This window comes from Sardina pilchardus, chromosome 13 (assembly GCF_963854185.1).
Source record: "Sardina pilchardus chromosome 13, fSarPil1.1, whole genome shotgun sequence".
In the NCBI taxonomy this organism is placed as follows: domain Eukaryota; kingdom Metazoa; phylum Chordata; class Actinopteri; order Clupeiformes; family Clupeidae; genus Sardina; species Sardina pilchardus.
The window spans coordinates 14044002-14056640 of NC_085006.1; the positions used below are offsets into that span (position 1 = coordinate 14044002).

A 12639-nucleotide genomic window follows, 5' to 3' on the forward strand; every position below is an offset into this window, starting at 1 on the left:
TGTGAGATATAGGCTATGTGTGTGTGTTCTGGTTGTATAAGCTACTGGATGCCTAAAATTTCCCTCGGAATATCTACTTATCTATCTAGTTACTGTAGCCCTATCTATATCTATCTTTATGGGACGTCACATGATAGGCTAGGCCTAGGCTCCTTCTGGTGGGCGTGCAGATAGACAATCATTTGCTAAAATACACCACCACAAGACTCACCTTGACGCGAGAGCTGTGAGCAAGTCTGTATCAAATTAAATAATAGTCTGTTGACTTTTGTGGGTAAATGGATCAGTGGAAAGGTAGAGTAGCCCTTGTGACTGGAGCCTCCGTTGGAATCGGAGCGGCTGTCGCGAAAGCTTTAGTGCAACATGGTATGAAGGTGGTCGGCTGCGCCAGGAGCATTGAAAAGATAGAGGTGGGTTATCTTGCTAAACATCAAAATCCCAATAGCCTACCTATATACCTAGCAAGCAAGCTGCCATGTTAAACAATCAACAGTTTGTAAGCAGTCCTACAAGCAGACTGGTTGTATTAGCTAAGTAGGCCTCAAAGTTCATTCCAGTGACAAGCCAAGATTCGACGACATGCAGAACAGTGTTATTTTAGTGGCAACAATATAACGTGGGTTATACTTTCTGTTTCTGTGTGGATGGTTAGCCTACTGGCGTTTGAACAATGTAGCAATTTGTTACAACAGTGTTGCAATTGAAGCGTCCTGTTCGAATGCCACGAAGACGCCAAAAAGGTGCTAGCTAGTGGTAGACCTATCCACTAATTAGCGAATTAGGCCTACGTTATTCCTCACGTTGGAGGACGAATGACCTGTGATTGTCTATTGTGTGGGCCTACACATAATCGTGTGATGTTGCAGCATATCATTTGTCATACCATGATACTTACAATGAAATTAATGGTCAAAATGACATCCCTTATCCTTAGAAACTGGCAGCAGAATGTCAGAGTGCTGGCCTGAGTGGCACTCTCGTTCCCTACAAATGCGACGTGTCAAACGAAGAGGAAATCCTCTCCATGTTCTCCACCATCAAGACCTTGCATCAGGGTGTTGATGTGTGCATCAATAACGCTGGCCTAGCTCACCCTGAGCCACTGCTGAGCGGCAAAACTGATGGCTGGAGAACGATGATGGATGTAAGTCAAGTGGCTGCCAGTGTCTAAGTATGTAACGTGTCTTAGTATATACTTAAGTCCATATGTTTGAACAATATTCTGTATTGTAGCTGTCCTTTTTCTGAAATACTCTGTAGGTTAATGTTCTGGCTTTGACAATCTGCACACGTGAGGCCTACCAGTCCATGAAAGAAAGAAATGTGGACGATGGTCACATCATTAACATCAACAGGTGTGATCTGCCATTGATGAAGCTAAATCCAGTAGCAGTGGGAGCAATAACTGTACTGTACTATTGCTGGTGCCACTCACCAACTGTCCTGTGACCTGTCCTGCGCTTCTCATCAACTGTCTTGTGCCACCTGCCTATTGTCCTGTCCACTGTCCCGAGCCACTGGCCTAGTAACTGTCCTGTGTACTGTCCAGCATCTCTCATACTGTCTTGTGAAACTTGCCTTCTCTCCCATGGCTCTCACCCACTGCATCATGTGACCTACAGTACTGTCAGTCACTGTCTTGTGCACTGTCCCGCGCCACCGGCCTACTGTTGTGCACTGTCCTGTGTCAGTCATACTGTCTTGTGGCAGTTATTGACCACTGTCCCATGGGTTAGGTTTAGGATTAGGTTCAGGGTTAGGATTGTATCAACTGGCAAGTATCACAGCACTAGGTGAGTGGCACAGGACAGTACTCAGGGCAGTAGATGAGTGTCATGGGACAGTACACGGGACAGTAGATGAGTGGCGCGGAACAGTACACAGGACAGTATAAGTGGTGCGAGACAGTGGGCGAGTGGCACGGGACAGTGTACAGTACAGTCGTTGAGTGGCACAAGCCACCAACAACAATACAGTACCGTTTTTGCTCTAACTGCCTCTCGCTAAATGAGTGTAATTTTGTATTTTGACACTGTTTGTCTCATGGAATAGAAGTTTGTTAAATATAAGGTCTGATTTTGATCCTGTAGAATTAATGTGGTTCTGTTTTGTAGTATGAGTGGACACAGGGTGGCTCCTGATGCCAGCTGTCACTTCTACTGTGCCACCAAGTATGCTGTGACTGCACTTACAGAGGGACTTAGACAAGAGCTTCGAGAAGCAAAAAGTCACATCCGAGCCACTGTAAGTACCACATGGCTTCCGTGTAATTGCTTCTTATTTGCCTAATAAGATGCAACAAAGCCTTGTGCAGTCATACTATGGCAAAAATCCCCTCTCTCCTTAAACACTTACAGTCAATATCACCTGGTTTTGTGGAAACAGAATTTGAATTCCGTCTCCATAGTGAGGAACCAGAGAAAGCTGCTGCAATATATGCCAGTATGAAGGTAACTGTCAATCTGATTTGAACGCAACACTGGTCTACAACATTTATCTCAGCTAGTGTAGTAAGCAACCTGTGTTTTCTGCAGTGCATACAGGCTGGTGACATCGCCAGCACAGTGATATATGCCCTGAGTGCCCCTCCACATGTACAGGTAAGGCCCAATTCACAGATCAGCAACAAGACGAAACCGAGTTGCAGCGGTGTGAATTAAATGTTGCAATGTCGTTGAAAGTCGTTGCAAGTCATCACAAAGCATTCAACATGTTTAGTCGCAGTTGCAGCTCATCTCATCGCGAATCCTTAGTCTGAACCTTACTTAAGATGGTGTCTTTCATTACTGCCTTGCATTAGATCAGCGACATGTTTATTTTGTGAATAATGCAGTATGGGGATAGACAACAGGTATTAACATAATGTGGGAATATGTATGTGCATGAGTGCATGTAATGTTACCAGCAAGCACAGCTGTCTGCCGTTTATGACAGACAGAATGGCAGGCGGTTCTGAAATACCGGTGCAATGATAAGTTTGCCAGGAATCATTGTAGCTTAAGGCCTTAAGTGAAAGCTGAATTTCCAGAGCACACGGTGAATGGCATAAGGGGATACATTTTTAACTACAGTATATGTTTATTTGAAAGGGACAATGTACATTGATTACTTCCCTCAAGTAAGGCATGCAAATGTACAAGATTTCTTTGTACTTTTTCAAGAAATTTACCTTTCTTTTCCCTCCCTTTCCATTTCTATCTAGATTGGTGACATACTGATGAGGCCTGTTGAACAGATGTCCTAACATCATGTATGCAGCCTGCCCCTTGAGGATCTGCTGGAGGCAGGACATAGGCTACCATGTCTAAATATGCTCAAGATTAGAGTGTATCCCCTTAAAGGGGTCTGTGAGTGTGTGAAGTGCTTGGGCCGCAGGGTCCTACAGGTGCAATGCTGACGTATGAGGATAGGAGTGCCCGATAGGAGAAATGGTGACCCATTTAGAATGTTGGCTTTGGTGTAATAATGTATGTTTCAGATTTATTTTTCACTTTTTGTATGTGTTTGTGTTGTATAATGATTGCTGATAATGAATTGGCCTGATTGATCAAAAAGTCAAGGCAACCTATATGAAATATGAATGAGTAAACCCTTCCTTGCAAGATGTAAACTTTTACTCAACAATAACGATAAACATCTCCTACATTTTTGGTCTTGGATTGCTTTCTTTACAAAAACTGATACCTGACACCTCAGTTAATGTATACCTCAGGTCTTGGACTTGGCAACCTTAGAGAGCTAATGTCAAATGATCATGATCTAGAAAAACTTATTCATGCATATCAGGTTGATTACTGAAATGTGCTTTTCACAGGCCTTTCAAAAAAGACTATCAAACAGCTTCAAATGAAACAAAATGCATCGGTTAGGGTTCTCACGATAACTAAAAAGAACTGACCACATTTCTCCAATACAATACAAGTCCCTGCATAGGCTTACAGTAAGTCACAGAATTGAATTTAAAAGCACTTCTCTTTGCTTATAAATCACTTAATGGAACCAAATTAGCAAACATGCTTCAGCAATACACACCATCCAGACCTCTCAGGTCTCAAGAGAAATACTTGTTAGTAAAACCTACTGTTAGAACTAAACATGGTGAAGGAGCTTTTAGTTGCTATGCAGTTCAGCTCTGGAACCAACTTTTAGATGAGATCAACCAGAGACACTTATATATGACTTTGGATCGACGTTGCTCCAGTTTCAAATCTAGACTTAAGACCAAACTTCTCAGATACTTTCTGCTACTGTGTCTAGTACAATTATGTTGTTGTTGTTTTTTTTATGTGTTTTAATTATCACTTTTTAAACACTTAATATCATTGTATGCTTTTATGTACTAATGTACATTGTGCATTTTTAAAAAAATATATTATTATTATTATTATTATTATTATTATTTAATTGTTAAACTATTCTTTGAGTATAGGCCTATTCCCTTCTATGCTTTTATTTGCAATTCCAGTTTGCTTGTGTTTATGTAAAGCACATTGAATGACCTGTGTTTGAAATGTGCTATGAATAAAGTTGACTGGACTTGACTAATATCTACGCAAATAGCAACTTCGGTGTTAAGGACTCTAAGCTATTCACTTACTGTCTCCTACATTTATTGTCTGAATAGTTGCATTTTTTTGTGAAATACTAACTTTGGGTATTTTCGGGTAGAATTTAGGCCAGATGTTAAATACTATTTATAGAATTGATTTATAGTTTTTTCCTTTTGTTCCCCTGACTGATCATGCAGAAAGGTGCAAACTCTCCGGCACACAATACAACATTGATAAAGGATTTTTTTTACAATTACAACTTCTACACATATTAGACTGTGTAGCTCAAATTATAGTAGTGATATGAATAAACTTTTTTGTTTATTTTGGTGTTACAACATGGAATACTGAATGAAACATATAGGCCTAGTGTCTTTCATAGACTATGGACATGTGTTTTAACAGCTATAGCCTACAGTTTAACAGTTATAAAGGTGTTATGTCAGTGTTTAGGGTCCAACCTCAGTTTGCCTGTCCTGTCCACATTCATGTATTCAGGTTTTCCAGTGACTTGGTAAATGCAGGTGCACTGTTTCATTTATTGAGGGCAGTCCCCTTGATTATGTTATTAGCTGGTCTTATTAGCTTTTCTCAGTTAAAAACCTAAAAGTATGAATCAAACACCACTAGATGGGGCTATTTAACCAAGGACTCGCACTTTTTTCTATGATGAAGCAAATCATATCCAATTTCACTGTGACTGCAGTCAAATTTCCAATTCAGCATCCTAAGGGTTTCTGTTCTAGCAGCCTAGTAGGTATAGGTATATTTATGCCAGACTGAAACGTTTTGAAAGCTAATGCAAAGCCCATTAGGGCTGCAACAAGTGCATCTCAGATCATACAATTTGTCCAGCTCTAGATTTTGCAGTTATCAATTTATTAATGCTGTCTGTGTAATATGAAATAAGCTCTCATCTCTTTACAATCTAAAAATATATAGGCCACGTATCATATAGGCTTTTGTATCATTTGCCTGTTAGATATAATAGATAGGCTACCTAGTTATTAAGTGTCAAAACACTTGTCCTTTTTGAGTTTTGTAGACGTAACCCTAAATAACACCCGGATGAAAACCTCGCAGGTTGTTCAGTGTTAACATCATAGATTAATCGGAAACGTCTTGATCTTTATCGCCACATAGTAGGCTAATAAAACATCTAGGCCTACTGAAGTGTACAGTTTTTTGCTTGGAAGATGGAATGTTACTTTATGGGACGTCATATGATAACAGTGCTTGTGGGCGTGCAGCGTTTTGACAATTATTTACTAAAACACGCAAGAAGGCTCACTCTGGCGGGATTATCGTGAACAGTTCGCGTCACGTTAAACTGTAAACTGTTTACTTTTTGGGACAAATGGATCGGTGGAAAGGTAGAGTAGCTCTTGTGACTGGAGCCTCCGTTGGAATTGGAGCGGCTATCACGAAAGCTCTTGTCCGACATGGCATGAAGGTGGTCGGCTGTGCCAGGACCGTTGAGAAGATAGAGGTGGGTAATGGTAATGTAGCACAAGTAGGATAGCTGACAAGCTATCCAATAGCTAGCTAACGTAACTGTACAAGCACACAATTCACAAAGTTTTTGAACATCTTTAGAAGCAGACTGACTTGTTAGCTAAGTAAGCAACATTGTTAAGCGATAATGTTAGTGCCATGTCAAATTCAGATTAGACTACATGCAGAACTGTTAAATCGCATAAACCAATGCTAGCCTATGTTTGTTTCTGTATTAGCTAACCGCTTGGGTTAATGACAATTTTACCTTGTTAGCTAGCAAACTGGCTAGCTAGCTTTTCTGTACGGCTTTGCAAAGTTGAGGCTCAGATGAAATGGTTATACTAACACATCATTGGGCGGTCAGCAACCTATACAGCTAACGTGAAAGTCGTATTGTACAATTTTTGTTTTGGGAATCGTTACCAATGGACAGAGTTATAGCAGGCTTGCTGCTAATTAGCTTAGTTGTCGTTTTGGTGATGCAGATGCCTATCAAAAGTTGCTAGCTAGGAAGCCAAGTAGAACTACTTCCCAGGGTGGCTAGTTAGCCAACGGATCTTTAAAAGGAAACCAAGTTATTGTTCATATTTGGATACATGGAACTGAGTTACCTATGCAAATGGTTTAAACAGCACTTTTCGGACCCCTGTTTACATAATCTGTTATCACCGGTGATTTAGGCCAGTTTCCACCCAAGCTTCGTGTACGGCTATGCGACTGTGTCCGCCGCATTGCCCATTGGTTTGAGCGTGAGAGCCCGTAAACGGAGCTCACGGAGGTTCCCATTGAAATGAATGGGTAACTTGGGGTTCAGTCGTAGCATACACGAAGCTTGGTGGAAAACTTCCCTCAGGGAGACAGTTCAGGCCAGGTGTATGTATACCGAAATTAATGATTGATTGAGTGTGATATTGCAGCATTACGGTAACGGCGAAATTACTTATTTAATATTTCCTGATCCTTAGAAACTGGCAGCAGAATGTCAGAGTGCTGGCATGAGTGGCACTCTCGTTCCCTACAAATGCGACCTGTCAAACGAAGAGGAGATCCTCTCCATGTTCTCCGCCATCAAGACCTTGCATCAGGGTGTTGATGTGTGCATCAATAACGCAGGCCTAGCTCACCCTGAGCCACTCCTGAGCGGCAAAACTGATGGCTGGAGGACGATGATGGATGTAAGTAACTTGATATAAAAGCGTCTACCATATAGAAGTGATCAACACAAGGTTATTCTGTAGGATAGCCTATTGGCTTTTCTCAGGAGGGTCTTTCTTTTGATAGCAGATATTTTGATATCTACAAATAAGACCACATGGATTGAGTCTGATGCTTACAAATTATTGCGAGAATTGGTGGCTCACAGGGTGAACTGGTTGGTAAAATGGTAAAATTGGTAAAATGGAAGTCTGCAAGACCAGTTGTTATGGGGTCATTCCACGTAAAATCAACCAGAGCGCACGCACTTGTGTCTCAAAAAAATCTGAAAAAAATACTATGTGAACCTATGTTACCCAGGAGACACTCTGTTAAATGGTTTTGTGCTAAGATCAATACTTTTCAAGTAACAGCCAGTTTTAGAGCTTGTGAACTTTGACAAAAGTCAAAACCCACAAAAACATTTTACAGAGTGTCTCCTGGGTAACATAGGCACGCATGGTATTTTTTTCAGATTTTTTTGAGACGCAAGTGTGTACGTGGAATGACCCTATGGTATTGAGAGGACATTCTTTTCTTGACTTTACTCTATCTATAATCCTTCAGGTCAACGTCCTTGCTTTGTCAATATGCACAAGGGAGGCATACCAGTCCATGAAGGAAAGAAATGTGGATGATGGACACATCATTAACATCAACAGGTAGATGCCCTTGAACGAGCAAAAAGACAAAGCGCTGCTTAGTAGTGATTGGCTCTGTATCGCCAGCAGTTAGTTAAACCATAAGGGGTTATTTTATCAGCAGCTGACCAAGTAATCCAATCCTGTTTTCTGTACATTGTTTATATCCAGTATGAGTGGGCACAGAGTGGTGCCCACCTCCAGCGTTCACTTCTACAGTGCCACCAAGTATGCCGTGACTGCACTCACCGAGGGACTCCGACAGGAGCTCCGGGAAGCAAAGACCCATATACGAGCCACTGTAAGAACACTGCGGTTTGCCTCTGCTTGAACAACACAGTTCACCCTTTTGTTGCATCATCCCTATGAATTAGTTGTTGCTGTTGACTTGTCTGACTGATGTGTCTTGCTATTGTTTTTGTTGTTCAGTGGCAAATAATATACACGTTTCCCATGACAGGCCATATCACCTGGTCTAGTGGAAACAGAGTTTGCCTTCCGCCTCCATGGCGATGACCCTGAGAAAGCTGCTGCAACATATGCAAGTATAAAAGTATGTGATTCATCTGTCTATTTAGAAAGTAATGGCCGTTCATTTGTGCTTCTCAGTGTTTAGTCTAATACCAGTTTATCATTGTCTGTAGTGTTTGGAGGCTGGCGACATAGCCAGTGCAGTGGTGTATGTCCTAAGTGCCCCTCCTCATGTACAGGTAAGGAAGGTTATATTTTTGGCTGACTTACAATATATCAATATCTTGATGATCCCGTATAATATCCCAAGTGGTGATGTGTTTAAAAGTCACATATTCTTTGTTAAGTAGTTGTAGCTTCCCTATTTTGAGAGGGTGGGTTTATTATATTGCATTCATCACAGGGCTTTGGATGTTGATTCCTTGTTGTAAGATGTGACACATTTAACAATCATAGCAGTTGAATATCCCACCAGAATGTAGATATCACTGGACATATTTGTTTCCTGTCAGTAGGGGTGGGACAAAATATTGCAAATCGAAAAACATCCACAGATGCTAGTGATATGTTATCAATATGACAAACATAGATATTTGACTAAAACAGAGCAAAAATGTGCTTGTTTTTTTCATTATCTCGCTCCTTCTCTTTCTGTTTCGATCTAGATTGGTGACATTCTGATGCGGCCCGTCGAACAGGTGTCCTAACATCATGGAGGCCGGTCGTCTGCTGCTTTAAAATCTGCTGGAGGGATCTGCCGTGTCTAAATCTGCTCACCTTAAGAGTCTATCCCCCTAAAGGGACCTGCGAGGGAGTTTTGTAAAGTGCTTGGGCTTTGGGTTCCTACAGGTGCAACCCTGATTTATGATGCCTGGTAAATAAGGAGAGGAGCATTGGAGACAGGGCCACCTTTTTTTCAAATTTTGGCTATATGGTATAATAATATAGGTTCAGATTCATTGTGACTTGATGGTACACGTGAGTCACACTGTGGTGTGAATCAAGTTTATTTTTTAAAGATGATGTTGTAATGAGTGTTGATAATGAGTAAGCCAGGATGATCAAAAAATCTATTGCAGACCCATGAATCAAAGTCACATTAAAATCCACCCAAGCAAGCGGTAAACGCGCAACCTAGTTAAGTAACTGAAAATGCAAGATAAACACAACCCACATTTTTGGGATACTTTTTTTCTTCTTCTAAAAACTGACTGACAGATACCTCAGTTGATGTATACCTCAAGTCAGGAGACAGTGCTAAATTAAATGGCCTCATATGTATTTTCTTTTTTATTATTATGTTGCTGGAACAAATAGCGACTTCACATGTTAGGACTTCTCAAGAAACTGACTGCATTTATTATCTAAGTAGTTGTATTTGGCTATGAAATACTTGATTTGGCTATTTTTTGGGTAGAATTCAAGCTGAATGTTAAACCACTAAGTACTGATTTACCTCCCTTCCTTAGCTGCTAATTGTTTTGATTTCCACATGTGTTTCTTTCCTTTTTTCTTTTTTTTGTACAACTAGTAGCTGTTCTTGCAGACAACTACACACACACAGCACAGGCACTCAGTAACAGTGGTGATAAAGGAATGCAAGGGTTTTGCAATGATTACTTCACTACAACCTCCAGACATGTGAGACATCATGTGTCGCACAATAAAAATGTGTAACACAAAAATAAAAGTGCTATAAATAAATAAATAAAATCATTGCATCCTGTCAGTGTGTCTAGGATCAGTATTTGTGTCAAACATGGCATATAGATAGACCAGAAGATAATATTTTCTCCATCCACAGTTGTAAAGCAGAGGTATAACAGCAAAAAAAAAAAAAAAAAATCTTCTGTAACCTCAGTTTGCTTGTTTGCTTGCATGAAAATGTTTTCATGCAGTAGAGTTTGCTAGTGGTATGTGTTGTGTGCAGCACAATGTGAGTGCACAGTTTGAAACAGAGGCCCCCCTGATGTGTGATTGGCTGGTCTGCTGCTGGTAGCATGGCTTTGTTTCTGTCTGCACCCTTGTATGTCCTACCAGTGGATGATATAGCAGTGAATACTGTAGCACTGAAAAAAGCGACACTGCTCTAAATTCTTATGGGCACTTTAATTTCATACAATTTTTGAATACAGATAGGAAGTCAATTATTTTGTGTTATTGTGTTATTATATATATATTTTTTTTTTTTGGGGGGTACTTTTATTTGGACAGGACAGTGAAGTATGACAGGAGGCAAGTGGGAGAGAGAGAGATTGGGTGAGATCAGGAAATGTCCGCAGGTAGGTATAGTTGCAAACTGTAGTTTAGTCCAATTGAAGTCTGTACTGGACTTTGTAAAACCATACTGTACTTGATAAAATTGCACCACTAGATGGGGCCATTTTAACTCAACTCAAAGTGGATGAGGGGACTAATCATAGTTTTTGCAGGCTTTTTTCTGTGACCGCATTTACTCATACACTAGGAAAACACTTTCTGATGGTGTTTTCAATCACAGTGCATGTATTGTTTCTATCATATGATTACCATGGTGGTGGCATTACATAAATACAGTTTAAAGTATTTTTTACTGTTCTTTATGTAAAAAAAAATCAATCTTTTCATTCTACAAACATAGAGCTTTACCAGGAACTACTTCATCTGTAGTTTGAGATGCTTTCAGTCTGGCTGCTTCTGGTGTCCATTTGTTGAGCATTTCCACAGATAAACAAATTTTCATGTTTCTCTTTCTCTATGATGGGAGATTTGGTTCACCGACACTGATGAAAACCCCATCATTGGAGAAGCTGGTCATGTTCACGCAAACCACAGCAGAAAAAAAGTGTGTCAGGCCAGCAGAGGAAAACATGAAGTGCGCATTGTTTCCCTCCGGCTGAGCTTGCCAAATGGAAACGTGAGGATTGTACTGGGGGCTACTGGGTTGGGCCCCACACAAAAGGTCTTTGCATCAACTGCTTACTCGCTACTGCCTCTCACATGATGAGAGGTCCTGATCAGTGCTCTAATTGAAATGGCCTTACTACCTTTCCCACCATGACCTAGTTAATCATCCATTTTTCCTCACGTTTCGGATGACGAAATTCACTTGGTGTGAAATCTTTTAAAGATAGGCTACATTTGATACTTGTAAGTTACGCTGAGTCTCGCTGACTCAGTGGTGTGTAGTGTGATACAGTGTGCCAGCATATTTTACACTGAGAAGTGCTTAGGTGCTTTTAATCTCGCATGTTTCCTAATCCTCATGCTTCCAGCACTCTTTTATACACCCACTAGCCGTAATCTCCATAGCCTACAGCAACCAGTCCGCCACTGCAAGCCACACAGGCAGCGGCCTGTTTTGGGTCTCGTGGGCGAGGTGATGGTGATGGTGATCGTGCTTTGCTCTTGTCAAACCAAAACATGATATGTCCCACCTCCCTATTTATCTGACAGAATAGAGGAAGTGTTGGAAGAGTTTTATGACCATGTTATGCTTTGTGTTGAATCCAAATGGGGCCGCTGCAGTACTAAAGCCTTAGTGTCTAGTGACTGGCCAAAGGACCTTCTGAATGGTGTTATTGTCACTTGGGTCTGGGAAAATTACATGATCAAAAATCTAAATAGCGTGCTCGTCATTGAGCGTGTTTGATGGGTGCTGCTGAGCTTTTGGCATGCATTGAAGTGTGTGCCAGTGGCCTTCTCTCCAGGGAGGTTATTGCCATGGAGACCGGTTTTGCTGCCATGACGAATGAAAACAAAGACTTGGAGGATTCTGAAATTCTGTATTTCACACTCCTCCACGTGAGAGGATAGAGGAGATTGTAACATGGTTCACCCGCATGACCCCCCCGTCGGGAGTTCTCGCCTCGCCTATCGCTCGCACTCAGGGTCAGTGGGAGGACCCCATTACGGCGTGGCCGACGCACCTCACACTGTCCGGGATTGACCATTGTCAAATGATATTCTCTTTCCCTTTTTTGAAGAGCTTTGTGAAGTGGCCAGCCAGACCCCTTTATGGCCATCCTGTGGCGGCGGTGCGCCCTGCTCTCCTGAGAACATGTGAGAGTCAGCTGACTGGAGATTTTTGGCTGCCGTGCCGGTAGTTTTAATGCTCACTTGGAGTCGGAAGGGCGAGGGAGGCACTGGGTGCAGATTATCCCCTTGTCAAGAATGTGACCCTTTTCCAGGCAATTCCTTAAGTCGCCTCAGGGAGAGAGAGAGAGAAAGAGAAAGAGAGAGAGAGAGAGAGACAGAGGTGGGGCCAAAGTCGCCCCACCGAACATCAGATTCTGGCGTGCTGGGAC

At 41.5% G+C, this 12639-nt stretch overlaps 2 protein-coding genes across 2 annotated transcripts; both read left to right on the plus strand.

The window, feature by feature from the left end:
* The first annotated feature begins 137 nt into the window (after positions 1 to 137).
* On the plus strand, positions 138 to 3645 carry LOC134099560 (dehydrogenase/reductase SDR family member 11-like). The gene is made up of 7 exons (XM_062552469.1): positions 138 to 410; positions 935 to 1144; positions 1261 to 1355; positions 2115 to 2244; positions 2358 to 2450; positions 2535 to 2600; positions 3203 to 3645. The coding sequence occupies exons 1-7, from the start codon at positions 279 to 281 to the stop codon at positions 3242 to 3244; spliced, it is 768 nt and encodes a 255-aa protein (XP_062408453.1). The 5' UTR covers positions 138 to 278; the 3' UTR covers positions 3245 to 3645.
* A 2097-nt stretch (positions 3646 to 5742) lies between these two features.
* LOC134099561 (dehydrogenase/reductase SDR family member 11) lies at positions 5743 to 10079 on the plus strand. The gene is made up of 7 exons (XM_062552470.1): positions 5743 to 6039; positions 7013 to 7222; positions 7809 to 7903; positions 8054 to 8183; positions 8343 to 8435; positions 8527 to 8592; positions 9019 to 10079. The coding sequence occupies exons 1-7, from the start codon at positions 5908 to 5910 to the stop codon at positions 9058 to 9060; spliced, it is 768 nt and encodes a 255-aa protein (XP_062408454.1). The 5' UTR covers positions 5743 to 5907; the 3' UTR covers positions 9061 to 10079.
* The last annotated feature ends 2560 nt before the right edge of the window (positions 10080 to 12639 follow it).